This window comes from Lynx rufus, unplaced genomic scaffold, assembly GCF_022079265.1.
Source record: "Lynx rufus isolate CCGP_SWC_20201006 ecotype Redwood Valley unplaced genomic scaffold, mLynRuf1.p SCAF_16, whole genome shotgun sequence".
NCBI classification, from domain to species: Eukaryota; Metazoa; Chordata; class Mammalia; order Carnivora; family Felidae; genus Lynx; species Lynx rufus.
The window spans coordinates 47,546,814-47,562,158 of NW_025814830.1; the positions used below are offsets into that span (position 1 = coordinate 47,546,814).

Sequence of the window (15,345 nt, forward strand, 5' to 3'; positions counted from 1 at the left end):
GGAATCTTTGACAACAGTAGAAGATGATTAGGTATTTGCCACATGGGTGGCCGTGCAGCGTGCTAGGCGGGGAGGCATATACACAAAGACCTATAGACACGAAAGCAGAAACGGCTTGAAAAAAATACAAGGACATGAAGATAGCTGAACCCCAAGTCCGTGGGGGAAGTTAGTAAAATGTGAAACCTGAGGTAGGAAATTTATTAGATTACAAAGCAGGTACAATTTACTGATTACACTTAGATTTAGATCCTTAGGGAGTTTCTCTTTCTTTTCCATTCTTTCATCCCAATGTCGAATTCTTTTTTTACACGATAATTTTTAAAATAAAATTGGAAAATTTTTAAAATTTTCTACATTAGAAGTCTAATGGATATGTAACACTAAACATATTAGTTTTAGGTGTACAACATAATGATTCGATATTCGTATGTATTACAAAAGATCGCTAATAAGTCCATCTGTCCCCACATATTTTTACAATTTTATTTTCTTGTGATGAGGAAAATTTTCTTTTCTTTTCGTGTGATGAGCAGACAAGATCTGCTCTCGGGCCAACTTTCATATATGCGCTATAATATTCACTATACTCACCGTGATGTACATGGAATCTCCAGGACTTACTCTCTAGAACTTTGTACCTTTTGACGACCTCTGAGCATTATGAGGTCCGATTCTTGAAACCAGAAATGCATGCCCATCCTACTATATTTGACATGTCTCTTCTTTCAGAAGAAATGTTCTCTGAGGTGATGAGCCTAAAAATATTCACTAGAATTCATACCTTCCCTATCATTTCTATTCTGCTTCAAACCCGCTCAGTGCATCTGTAAATGAACATGAATGGACCTCCTGCTACGTGACAGTGACCGATGGCTGCTGAGATACAGGGTGCAGGTTGCTCATTTCTAACTTAGTAAAATAAGCCACATTGGAAGCACTGACCAGAGTCTCTTCCGGAGCCTGGAGCATTCTGGCAGACGGCACCTACTCCCTCGCTGTCAGTCAGCGGCTAATATGTGTTTAATAACCAGAGGCGTGTTCCCTCCAGTTGCTGTGGAGGTGACCCTCCCTTACGTCTGTCCAAATAATGTGGACCCACCAGCCCAATCTAACCAACTCATTTTCCTGAACACTTTGAAAGGGAACAGAGATCAAGCTTGGCGTGAGGACACCGACGGCTGGCAGAAGATGAGACAGGTAAGAAAGACAGCCAGCTCCAGGCTCAGACAAGGAAGCCGAGAAAACCCTGATTAGCTGTACCAACAGATGCACCCACACAACTACCAGGGAAGAACTATCCCTATCCTCACCTTACAGATGTGGACAGAAAGGCTGAGGGAGGTTAAGCCATTTGACCCGGGTTCTAGGACACGGTCGAATAAGGTTTTAAACTTTCAGGTCCACCTAACTCCAAAAGCCAGATGGTTTGTGTGTGTGTGTGTGTGTGTGTGTGTGTGTGTGTGTGTGTGTGTGCGTGCGTGAAACTGACGACTGCCTAAGTCAGCAGTTCTCAACCCTGAGCAAGCATCAGAATCACAGAGAGCCCCTGTTCAGGCATAGGTTGCCAGGTCCTACCCCCACACTTTCTTATGCTTCAGGACTGGAATGAGACCTGAGCATTTGCACTTCTAACAAGTTCCAGGGGATGCTGATAATTGCATGCGGTTCCAAAGACACTTGAGAAATTTTTTGAGTGTGCGTGCTTCTAACTCATGCAAAACTGCCTTTCCGGCGGGGCGGGGGGTGCATAAAGATTTTTTAAAAAGGCAGTGAGAATAGGTCTGAAAGGGAAAGCAATGACAGGACCTTGAAGACACCGAAAACAAAATGCCATTACTTCTCCTGGGCTGCCAGATGTGGGTCTGAACTGTTCAGACCAGCAGGACAAACGGGAAATTTGCTTGTTTTGGAAGCCCCACCCACTTAGGGGAGGCAGGAAAGATCTGTGATTCTCAGAGGTAATGCCACGGTTCAAGTTACAAGCAGGTATTTGCCCCCTAGGCTGTGGGGGGGGGGAAACATTCAGCATTCTCGAACAGTCTTACCTCCTGGTCTTCCCAAATTGTTCCCGTAAGCAAATCTCTACCCCCTGGGCATTCCCATCTCTGTGACTTCCTCATTTTTTTAAAAAAATATTTTTAAATGTTTATTATTTTAAGAAAGAGAGAAACAGAGAGAGAGAGAGAGCAGGGGAGGGGCAGAGAAAGAGGGTGACAGAATTCCAAGCAGGTTCTGCACTGTCAGGGCAGAGCCCGACACAGGGCTCGAACCCACTAACGGTGAGATCATGACCTGAGTCAAAATCCAGAGTCAGACACTTAACTCACTGGGCCCCTCCGCCTTCCTCATTCAATTCAGACTTTTAGTTTGCAGTTTCCATTTCCCTTTGCCCCGGTTCCCGAGGAAGACCATCCCACTGAGGTGCTGTCTCTCTGAAAACTATGGTACAGTTCCAGAAAAATATCTGTAAGTGAAGAATGGCTATTTAAGCGCTGCACACTCTCTGACACAGAACAAGCACCCCACAAATGTTTGCTGAATGTAGGATCTTGAAGGAATGGTAGTCATTTTTAAAACTTCCTTTATGTTTGCAAAGAAAATCAAACTCGTTACCAATTGCGGATTCGCTCCATAGTAAGCGTTTAATAAACGTGTGATTAATGAATGGGGGTAAGCTCGCGAAACCTTTAAGAATGAAGTGAAAGGAGAGTCAGACAAACTTTGTCAACAGGATGAACATCTATCAACTCCTGCCAAACACGTCAACTTAACAGACAATTAGAGACAGTTATAGATTTTTTTTTAATGTTTATTTATATTTGAAAGAGAAAGAGAGAGAGGGAGAGACAGAGAGACAGTGCATAAACAGGGGAGGGCCAGAGAGAGATGGAGACAGAATCCAAAGCAGGCTCCAGGCTCTGAGCTGTCAGCACAGAGCCCGACGTGGGGATCGAACTCAGAACAGTGAGATCATGACCTGAGCCAAAGTCAGACGTTCAACTGACTGAGCCACCTAGGTGCCCCTGCAGTCGTAAATTTATTAATGTGCACAGGATGCATCGGCATTTGCCAAAGTAAGTCCCATGGACCATGGAGGATACACCAAAAATATTGTGGACGGTGGGTGGATAAACTTTTCTAACAATTACGCATTTAAAGAGCATTAGAAAAATAAGTAATCTCCTATCAAACCTGTGATTCAGTGGTTACTTTTTTACGACTGGACTTAGAGATTTGGGTGTGAGATGATTTATTAGAAAAGCAACACATGCGTAATAATACAGAGATACACCGCCACGAACAAAGGTGATTATTAATCACTGAATGTCGCTGTCAATGACTGAAGCTGAGGAAACACTGATATTAACTCGGGAGAAGGAAGCGTAACATTAGTGTGAATGCTGTGCCTTGTTTGAAAGTTTTGAGGGTTGGGGCACATGGAATACACATTCCCTGAGCTCCATGTTAAAAAAAAAAAAAAGATAAGTCTCATTTCAAAAGGTCTTTGTGAAGACTGAGGAAAAATAAAAGAAGTCTCAAAGTAGAATGCCATATGTGGAGCAGAGGCTCCGGAGGCAATTGCTGGAAGGGATGGTGGCCACAGAAGAGGGAGAAGAAAAGAGGAGGGATGGAAAGGGCGGGGGATAGGAAGACGGCACGGAAAAGGAGCTATAAATCTTTGTCATTTCCCTATTTCCAGATACCTAGGATTTCCATGCTTCTGTCTGTTCTTTCTTTTTTTTTAAGAATTTTTTAAGTTTATTTATTCGTTTTGAGAGAGAGCAAGTATGGGGAAATAGATTCCACTTACATAAATAAGTTAGAAAAAAGCTCAGGGCAGAAAGCCACCACCACAGGGCAAAAATGCCCGAGATTACCTAGCGAGATATTGTAATGGGATGACGAGTAACTTGTCATATCACCTGCAGGAAATTACTTTCCATCTGGTGCCAATGTACCTTGATCACAAACTCACTGGTCTCCCAGACCCTTCGCTTCTTACACAAGCTAATGATTACTGTCTGATTGTTTTCTCAACATTTCACGTGTGTAAGATCTTGTTTTCTTCACATTCATGATGAAGGTAATATCTTGTGAGCTCAATAACCATGGACATGAAACCCCTGCTTGGGGCTCTTGTCTCCTCCCAGACATTAGCCTCTCCCGTATTCAATTCTGCACCTGCTCTCTTGCTGGACAAGAGAGAACTCCAGACTCACAGTCTGTGACAAGTAAGTGTGAGCATGGGAGGGGCAGAGAGAGAGGGAGAGAGAGAATAAGAAGCAGGCTCTGTGAGCTGTCAGCATGGAGCCCTATGTGGGGCTCGATGGCACGAATCACGAGATCATGACCTGAGCTGAAATCAAGAGGCTGCAGCTTAACCGACTGAGCCACTCAGGTGCCCCTCCATGCTTCTCTTTGGATACTAGGGGAAAAACCTTAAAACTGATTCTACTTTGTATTGATGTTGAGATTGTCAGTGCTAGAGTTCCTGAGCAAGTGTTCCAATGTGTCTCCCATTTCTAAATCCTGGACTTTGGGTTTTCCCATCTATGTTTCTCGTCATGTGGAAGGGAAGACCTAACACGCGAAAAAGTTGGCTGCTAACAGTTTTCATATTCCATAGAGGCATATGTATCTATTTTGAGGTGGTGATGATTTTAAATGTATCACATTTAAGGGAAATGAACACAGCAATAAGAAACAGAATGATAAGAGGTAGGTAAACGCTACTGTACCCAGATTTACTACTTGTGATAAAACCCTCATCTGCACAGGAGTAATTTTCTTCCCAGGATGCAGTCAGAAGGTATTTAAACCAGGCATGGTCTACAGGGGATAAGCCTGGACAATTCATCGACAGTAAAACTGCCACTTAATTATCATGCCAAGAAGCTGACATTTTAGAGATAACCCAGACTCTAACCCTTGGCCTCGCAAACCAAATGTTTATACTTCTGGTAGGGGCACAGACACATTGCAGAATCTTAACGTGAGGTTGAAATCACAAGCAAACATACCTTCACAAAACCAAGGCTACATAACTTGGCTTTTGCTCCAAATTGCCACTTGCACTGTGTGTCGGCATCATAAATCTGTCCTGGTAGTTTGTCTGGATATTTATACTGTCCTGTTTGCTTGGGCTCGTCCACCAGGCACCCAGCCTGAGGTGTGCTGCAGGAAAAAAAAAAAAAAATCCTTGTTAACTCCTGTGTTTACCTGTGATCTTTCCACAAAAAACAGTACACCTCTCAATGCATTCATGCAAAGAAACATAGAACATGGCTAAACATATAGGTCATACTTAAAGTTAAAATGTTTATTTTTTCCAGGGTGTGAGTCCTGTCCTGTCTAAGATGGAATTTACACAGCTATGGAAGGTTTCACCTGGTAAAGGAATTATAGCTGTCCAAGTGATTTGATTTGGCCTGCTAGATGGCAAAGATGCATATATTTGAAAACTCTCCCCAACAATCTCATTCAACAACATTCAACAAGTTTTTATTGGGTGCCTACTGTGTGGTGAACATTAGGTTAAACGCTAAAGGTACAGAATAAACTAGACAGAGACAGTATCTATTTTCACGGAGTTGAATGTCACGCTGTGTTGTTTTATATATATATAATTATATATATATATAAAAATAATGGGGCAGTGGTCAAGACATACTTTACCTCAAATAATCTTTACAAGGTTTTTGTAAGCATCGTGAGAAAGAATTGGGGCACTACGCAGAACAATTCCCCCAAGTGTGCTCAACTGGGATGTGTAAAAAAAAAAAATCAATCTTGATGGCATGGATATTGTTAAAAAAACACCTTTCCGCCACTCAACTTAAGTGGTTAAACTATGATATCGTTAAACTATGATGTCAAACAGCATGGTGGTTCAGTATGACTTTGGAGGCGGACAGATGGGAATCCAAGTCAACCATGAGACCGAAGAGCAACTGTGACATACACCATTACTGACGACAATGTGCTTAACCCGGCAGAGTAAGCATTTCGAGTCAGCTGTTATCATCATCATCACCAACATTTAACGATATCATATGAATGACAGAAATTCAATCTGTATTAAGTTGGCCTTGATTAATATTCATTGATTCCACTCTCCCATGAGAGAAAAGATAATTTGAAGGCCCAAATTATAAACTTAAAACTAATAAGAAAATCTTCCATTTGATAAAACTTATCATTGGCAAAAGGCTTGTCAAATTTTTCCTGTTCTTTAGGACGTCGTTTGGCTAGACATCTTTACATTTAATCAGCTTTGCCTGTTGTGTATCACAAATTCCATAAACACTTGCAAATAGTGTGTAATAGTATAGGTTTAAAAAAAGAGTATCAGTATTATCAATTCCCAAAGAACCTGTTCGTTTCCCTAACATTTGGTCAAAGGGAAATGGGATTAGAACCTGAGTGTTCTTGTGAGTCAACATAGCATGATGAGATATGTAACAACAACTAGAAGGCGATCCTAATTACAAAGGTCAAATATATATATATATATATATATATCAAATAATATATATATTATTGCTGAACAAAATTAAAGGAAACTTCAAAGAGTTCCACCTTTGGGTCATGTAATATGAATCACATAGTGATACCTTCCTAACTCCCATTTTACTAATGCCATGTAGGAGTTTTGAATTATCAAAGAGATTTTATATGACTATTGCCTCCTCTGGATGGCTTTTGGACATACAGCTAGCTCATGGCCATTTCAAGCAAAATAGCTAAGCAAGCCAATATTCCACTCATTGTAAAACATGCACACCGCTTTAACACGTGTAATACTATTATGATCAAACTGATCACATTAAAATAATTAGTCACAGTAAAATGTGTATCTAGCAACCTCTGGAGGTCATAAAGGGGAGATAGTTATAAGCATAGATCTTAGAATCAGAGCAGACCTCGGTGTGTGTTTTACGTCCACACCTCACCAGCTATAGGATGTTAAACAACACAATTAGCCTCTCTAGGACTCCATTTCCTTAACTGGAGAATGAGGATCCTAGCAGGATTGCTATGAGGACTGAATAAGGCAACATGTGCAGAGCACTTAGCACAGAATTAGACCTTCAATGTATTTTTTCAACAGCAATAATGATGACCATATCACCACCACCACGACCACCATCATCATCGTCCCCAGAGTATTTATTTTAAACATCTGTTGAGCGCTGTTTTCTGTCACCACTCCAACCTGGGGAAGACCCCTGGCTTTACTTTGTCTTACCTAAGGAATTTCTTGAGATACTGCCGGCTGCACGAAGACCAGGAAAACACCCCATTGTTTCCTGTCAGTGTGGGAGACATGATATTGCCTTCAGCCTTCCTACAGGGATTGCCTTCCCCATCGTGAATCATGCCGAAGCTGAAACAAATGGAGGAAACAAAAACAAAAAGCTTTCTGTGACCCATTTTCCAAATTACAATCAAGAGAAGATGCATTGACATCCAATGAACCCAAGTGAGAGAAAGAATTATCTTTCTTCTGCAAGAAAAAACCAAAATGAGTTACTATGTATCATTGACCTTTGAACAACAGAGGGGTTAAGGGCACTGACCCTCCCCACCTCAACTGAAAATTCCAGTGTAACTTCCACCTGCCCCCAAACTTACCTACTAAGAGTGTACCGCTGACTGGAAGCCTTATCAATAACTTAAGGCCAATTAACGCATGTTTTGTATAGTAGAAGTATGATATACTGTAGTCTTACAATCAAGAGAAAAGAAAATGTTACTAAAAAAAGTCATAAGGAAAATATATTTACAGTACTGTACTATATTTATTGACAAGAGTCCACATCTAAGTAGACCTGTACGCGGTTCAAACCAATGTTAACTGCAGTGCTGTAAAGTTCATGTAGCAAAGTCTAAAGAATGCTAAGGGCTTTGTTCTATTGTGCCTTGGCCACAAAACCAAAGAACGGTATGTCTGCTTTCGTGTAAGGACGAGAAACTTTTGGTCAAGATGTCGAAGCTAAACTAAAATGATGGGAGAATCCAATTCTTTTATTTCCAACACCAAATTGTTTTCTTGCCACCAATTGTGAAACTGTGGTAAGGAAGTTCAGGGTCAGGAGGAGATAGGAGCAGAAACAAATTCAGACCTATGTTTGACATTCCTATTTATTTCCTGCTCTGTACAAAGGGGACTTGCGCCTACCAGGCATTTTTGCACCTCTGTTCACAGTAAAATGGGTTCATTCATATCTTGCGAAGAACGTGGTTGCACACATACATAAAATGTTGGGAAGCCATTGGGTAATGGTAACGGTCAGGATTCAAATTTTCAAGATAATATGCTCATAGGAGACACTAGCACCAAAATATTTGAATATAAAGTAGAGCCGTGAAGTAGGTAATTTTTGCTTTAATTAAAAAAGATTTTGGCGGGGGGGGGGGCACCTGGGTGGCTCAGTCGGTTGAGCATCAGCTTCGGCTCAGGTCCTGATCTCACAGTCCATAAGTTCGAGCCCCGCATCGGGCTCTGTGCTGACAGTTCGGAGCCTGGAGCCTGCTTCAGATTCTGTATCTCCCTCTCTCTGACCCTCCCTCGTTCATGCTCTCTGTCTCAAAAATAAATAAACATTAAAAAAAATTTTTTTAATATTTATTATTTTGAGAGAGAGACCGAGCACAAGTGGAGAAGGGGAAGAGAGAGAAGGAGAACCAGAATTCCAAGCAGGCTCCAGGCTCTGGGCTATCAGTACAGAGCCTGACACGGGGCTGTAACTCACAGACCGAGAGATCACGACCTGAGCCAAAATCAGACGCTTAACCAACTAAGCTACCTAGGTGCCCCTGCTTTTATTTTTAAGTCAGAAATTAATCAATGCTCTGAAAATGAGCACTCAATATAAATGGTGAATATGAGACACACACGCAAACACTCCTAAACTCAAACTCCAAAGAGCATGTCCTTTGAAATAGTCATCTTGTAAAGCAGTGTGCTTATTCCAATGTGGATGCTACTGTTCAAGCAACGTTTGAAAATTCTCTGTAGAACTGCACTGGCACCAGATGCCTTGTAAATTCAGCTCACGACTCTTAGGTTTCTCATTGCTCATTTCGAACTCTAGTCTCACAAAAGAAAGATTTACTAACACCAACGAAAAGAATATTAAGTACATGCAGTGACACCGACTACAAGAATATCCGGTGTGGGCATCACAAGTCTTTGAACAATTAACATGCTGTTACAGTCTGGAAATGTATGTATCTCCATGATTATTTCCTTGGCGTAATGAACTAAAGGTATCTTCACTGCAGCAAAACATGGAAGAAATTCCTAAAAGACCAGAGGAGCCGTTAGAGGACTAGTCCATTTATGCACACAATGTAATTCTGTGCAGCCACGAAATGTTGTTTGAAAAGAGCCACGTCAACAATGACTGGCCTTTATTGAGTTCTCCTTACGGCCCGGTACAATTCTTTTTGTATTCTTGTATTTTTTTAATGTTTGTTTATTTTTGAGAGAGAGAGAGACAGAGAGCTCAAGCAGGGGAGGGACAAAGAGAAAGACACAAAATCTGAAGCAGGCTCCAGGCTCTGAGCTGTCAGCACAGAGCCTGATGTGGGGCTCAAAGCCACGAACCGCAAGATCATGACCTGAGCTAAAATCAGACCTTTGACTGATCCACCCGGGCGCCCATGGTCCAGTACTAGCCTAAGCTGTACCCTAGATTTATCCTACCTATTCTGCCATTCTAGCGGAATGCCAATGAATTGCCCAACCAGTCCTCATATAAAGTGGTGAATCAAGGGGTCACTTACTTGTGCCCTGACTCATGAGCAATGGTGAAGGCCAGGCCAAGCCCTGTGTCCTCATTGATGGTACAACTTCGGTACTTACTGCACATTCCACTGATGGGGGCAAACCCTAAAGAGAGAACATTTTCAAATGTTAGTCCAAAGGGACCATATACAGACACCCGATGTCTTATGGCTTCAAAGTGTTCTACACAGTTTTAGTTTAATTGATTAATGTAATTAATTTTAGTTTAAGTGATTAATGTACTTAAATTTTTTTTGCAGGAAACTAACTAGAGGCATATGGCTCTCTGTCCTGCCCAGATAGATAAATTCAGTATTCAGCATTTTCCTTCCTTCTAAAAGATATTGTCATCAATCGATCCTCCTCATAACCCTGTGAGGTATGAATATTATCATTTCTGTTTCATATATAGAATAGTAAGCTACTGAACATTTACATGCCTTATCTAAGTTTGTTATTTGGGTCAGAGCAACCACTAAACTCATAGCTAACCCAATACAAAACATCCACTTAACAGTGGCATTAGCATCAAAGCTCAAGGTATATTTTCTAGGACAACATACGTCCTGGTCTTTTTCTGAAGCAGGTAGCACAAAAAGGCCTGAACAACGTCAACGGATTAAGTGCATTATTCTCCTGTTCTCTATAATGTGAAAAATGCTTCTGTTTTCAAAAACGACTTCCTGCCAACAACAGCTAAAAAATCATTCCAGCCAGTGCTTGATTCTATCTGGAACCACACTGTGGTGTTAAATGTCTTTCTTCCCAGTTCTGGGTCCTCATAAGCAGTAGAACAGGCTCATGGCTATGTACCCAGTTAGTGTTACGTGCACACTTGTGGGTCAACTGCACCCACCTTGCTGCTATGAGGTCCGTGAGATGATGCGAGAAACCCAGCCTATCATCACCATCACCACCATCACAATGATCTAGATGATCATTGATCCATCAAAAATAACTGGGGAGTCCCTACTGTATGCAATGGAACATACTAGAAAATGCAGTATAGAGTCCTTACTCAGTGTCTAGTGCAAATATAGAAAAGATGCGTTCCTTTCTAAAGGATGTGTAACCTTCTAAAGGATGGACTGCTAACTAGGGGCAGAGCTACGTACCATGAAGAACAGTCAAATTCTCTTCAGCTACCCAGTTCTGCAGTCACGATGCTTAGAGAATAAACCACAACTAGGCTAGTTAAACCATTTATCTCAATGGTCATCAATAGAGTTAATAAAGAAAAATACAAAACAAATAAAGGAAACGAGCTCACCATTCTACCCTGACTTCGGTTGAATAGAACAACATTCACCAGATGGTACAGTGAACATAGTCCGCCATTTAAATATTAAGTCTCCTTATTAAGGGTCCTAAGGGCTACCCAGCCAGTAGAAAGTTTCCTTACTGTTTTCGCAGGTGTGAGTGAAGCATCCATTCATACCATACCTAGAGTGTCACATGGTTCATTCTTCCAGGAACAAATGTCAAATCCCGTGAGGAGGATGGCATGGTCATGCCTCTTGCCATTCTTTCCAGTGAGGGCGGACTGCCATTGACAGAAACTATTCAGAGACTGGTCTGCATGATGGTTGATCAATAATCCTCCCTATGGGAAACCCACACAAATCAGAGCATGAATGTGTCTCAGAGGCAAGAACGTTGAATCATTCCATTTGTACAGGCAAACACAGAAACATCATGCTTCTGGGGAGAAAGGTCAGTAAAGGAAAATACTTGAGCCAAGGTTGGAGACAAGTTAAAAAAAAAACAACCCTAAAGCTATTCAGGTAAATGCTCACAACATTTCAAGCCGCTACAGAGTTTTAGTAGTATACTTTATGACCAATTCTCTATCTACAAAAAAATCAAATAACCTGGCATCAGTTAGGAATCTCTAGGTTCATTTCATGCTAATATCACCTTTACACAACTGTTATAGCTTTTTTTTTTTAATTTTTTTTTTTAATTTTTTTTTTTTTTTCAACGTTTATTTATTTTTGGGACAGAGAGAGACAGAGCATGAACGGGGGAGGGGCAGAGAGAGAGGGAGACACAGAATCGGAAGCAGGCTCCAGGCTCTGAGCTGTCAGCACAGAGCCTGACGCGGGGCTCGAACTCACGGACCGCGAGATCGTGACCTGGCTGAAGTCGGACGCTTAACCGACTGCGCCACCCAGGCGCCCCTGTTATAGCTTTTTATAACAGTTAGATTATATATATATTTTATATATATAGATTATTATATATATTTTATATAAGTTAGATTATAACTTATAATCTAATTATAAGTTAATGGTGATAAAGTTCAACGCTCTCTTCAATAGAGCATGAGGAAGGTAGTGACTACAGCTTATTCACGCCTACGTCACCATTTCCAGCAAAGGGCTTGACACATCATAGATTAAAATCAATCCATCCATCAGTCAATAAAATGAAAGCTCAGTGAACGGATGTAGAAACAAATAGTTATAAGATTCTGAGGGGGTAAGACAGGACCTAGCCTTAACATAATTATTTACCAAAATCTGTCCTTACAACTACTGACTTGGGTCAAGTGGAGGGTTTTTAGACTAGGTCTTTAATTATCTGTGAATTAGGATGCCTCTGGCTTCAATGTCCTTGGGCAAAGTATAAGTGGTAGGTTAAAGACACGAGTGTCTCTCAACAACACACACCCTCCTTTCTACCTTTCTAAAATTCCAAGAGCAATGTGACAGGTTGTTAACCTCTGCAGCTCTACACACCTGGACCATTAGATTAATTTTCGTTTGTCTCCGACTCCTTGCTTTGTACATTAATTACTGGGGTTACAGATGAAGAGGAGAAGCCACAGGGGACTTAAAAAATGGTTTGAGTGGTAATCCCCATCTCAGAAAAATACAGTTTCAGCATCGAAACACTACAAAGCAGTGGGAGCCATGCAATTAACACGTTATTATATGGTCTGGTTTTATAATTTACCCCATACCTGTGTCCTGCACCTCAAGGTAATCAATTCAAGGGCAGCTAAATATTCCTTATTTATTCTCTGGAGATGGTGCTGGGGAGACAGTAGGTTTACTGCAAGAATTTTCTGGTGACTTATTCTCAGTGTATTTTTCTTTTTTTTTTTTTTAATTTTTTTTTAACGTTTTATTTATTTTTGAGACAGAGAGAGACAGAGCATGAACGGGGGAGGAGCAGACAGAGAGGGAGACACAGAATCGGAAGCAGGCTCCAGGCTCTGAGCCGTCAGCCCAGAGCCCGACACGAAGCTCGAACTCACGGACCGCGAGATGGTAACCTGAGCTGAAGTCGGACGTTTAACCGACTGAGCCACCCAGGCGCCCCTCTCAGTGTATTTTCAAAATATGCTTTGACCTCAACCTGCAATTACCTAGCATGTCCAAGATCCAAAATCCAACTAACCCTTAAAGCTATTATCAAATGCACCTTCCCTGTGAAGCCTACATAATATTTGTATTTTTATATATAATTTAATATTGATATTACACAAGCATATTCAATCATACGTACGTGTCATTGTATACATACATAGACACCATATATATTTACAGATAAGTAATTATTTGGTGATGTTCTAGTTAAGTACACAACCCTGTTTGATTGTACGTTCTTTGAGGGCAGGGTCAGCATATTTTCCAGCTTGAATTTCTAGTGACTAGTTCTTGGATCAGCACATAGTAGGTATTCAATAAGTATATTCTGAATGGCAGAATGAATTAAGAAATAAGTGAAGTTTGGCACGTACAGGTTCTTGTTCCAGAAGAAGGAGGCTCACCACAACAATGTTTATATCACTCCCAATGGTCCCATCTTTAAATAGGCTAGAAACCTGTTGGAACAATTGAAATCAAACAAAAATAAACAAAATCTGAAAATTTCCCAAACTCTGTATCAATCAGACATGTTCGTAAGTATACAGGCTTCAGTTTTACCAAATATATATACACATGAAGCCAATTTCCTCAAAACTCATTTTTTTTTTCAATATAATAATGTAGCTATATCTGCTATTCAATCACACAAGGACATTCTATGATTTTTAGCCTGATTTGGAGAACCAGGATGGCTGGAGTCCGGACAAACTCCCTTACCATGTTCATGACTGTGAGAATGTACGTGGTGACATTTGCCTTGCCATGTTTTTCCACCATTTTCTTGTCTGCTACTACAAGGGTTTCCACATTTAGGCCCTTTTGTGACTTTCCAGCTGATCTTCTGGGTCGCCCTGTACTCCCGTATTCATCAAACCTGAGATAGGTGTCCTCCGTGGGAGGCTTAGGGGCATCTACAATGAACAGAAGAGCATTTGGAAGGGATTATCAGTAGAGAACATCTGCATGAGATAGACAGAAATCTCAACAAGGGGAGGAGAGAGTCTAGGTAACCAACACTTGACTGATCTGCTAAATAATGTCTTTGGTGCTTGTCCCGGGGCTTTGCCCTTAGTTTGCGAAGAAAGGTTCATTCAGTAGAAGTTGGTGGATGGATGGATTCAATAAGTCAAAAATACTCAATGAGTTAAAAAAAAAATACACAACCAAACAATCTACAAATCTAGTTGGTACAGATCAAGAAAAATCAATTTTATCAAGAGTCTTTAAAAACAGATAATGCTCATTTTATTTTACTAACAAAACACTGCAGAAGTAGACATTATCCTTTGCATCTGAATTCCTAACACCTCATATACTTTCTAAATAAAATTTAGAAATATATGTCCAATAGGACATTATCTGCGTCTAATACCCCTGTCTCATCAATACAAACTTTAAGGGGTCAATAAGGACTCCTTGACCTAATATTGAGTTACTTATTGGGGAAACAGCATAGTCAGAGGTGAAATTTAAAATGATATCAACTAGTTTGTAAGAGGTAAAGTGCAGGTACCACCTTTATGGTGGCCATGGCCTTTGAGAAGAGACCTGGAAGTCTCAGGATGTGGGGCAGACATGATCCCTTTAGTTAATGGAGAGTGACAAGTCCAAGGGTTGCTGGGAAGGAACAGGACATTTAAAAATGTAATACTAATATGGAGTTACTTTCATACTTTAACAAGTGGTACCGTCATTATAATGGTCATAACAGCTCTCCACGGAATGAAAAGATCAAATTATTTAGAATTAGATATAAAACCTCAGGTCAGGCACTTTGATAAGTGACCCTGAGTCTCCGTTTCCTCATCAATGAAAAGAACATACTATCCATAATACCAGTCCTAAGCCTGCTCTAAAAATTAGCTTTGATATCTATCAAACACGTATCAGTGTCACTACGAATATCACCACTATTAGGAATACCACTATTATTTCAAATCCATGCCAAATAGGTGTGCCCTAAAAAGGATATTTCTGTTAATACCCCAAACCCCAAAGACCAACTAAAATGCTAGAGACATGATATTTCACTGTTGCTCCCCATCAATAGCTCAGGGTTACTAGTTCCTCTTCTCCTTGGGTGGAACCATCCAACTTCTATCCAACTCCTCTATCCAACTCAGTACTCCTCTGCGACTCGTGGCTACTGAGCCTTGGAAATGTGTGTGACGC

At 40.8% G+C, this 15,345-nt stretch overlaps 1 protein-coding gene across 1 annotated transcript in view; it reads right to left on the reverse strand.

Moving 5' to 3' along the window:
* ADAMTS18 (ADAM metallopeptidase with thrombospondin type 1 motif 18) overlaps nucleotides 1–15,345 on the reverse strand; it is a 139,139-nt gene that overhangs the window by 59,326 nt on the left and 64,468 nt on the right. The window contains exons 5-10 of the mRNA XM_047079265.1: nucleotides 13,891–14,084; nucleotides 13,545–13,628; nucleotides 11,240–11,399; nucleotides 9,796–9,901; nucleotides 7,253–7,390; nucleotides 5,025–5,178 (exon numbers count right to left, since the gene is read on the reverse strand). Of these exons, the coding sequence (XP_046935221.1) occupies nucleotides 5,025–5,178; nucleotides 7,253–7,390; nucleotides 9,796–9,901; nucleotides 11,240–11,399; nucleotides 13,545–13,628; nucleotides 13,891–14,084 (836 nt within the window). The remainder of the gene's footprint in view (nucleotides 1–5,024; nucleotides 5,179–7,252; nucleotides 7,391–9,795; nucleotides 9,902–11,239; nucleotides 11,400–13,544; nucleotides 13,629–13,890; nucleotides 14,085–15,345) is intronic.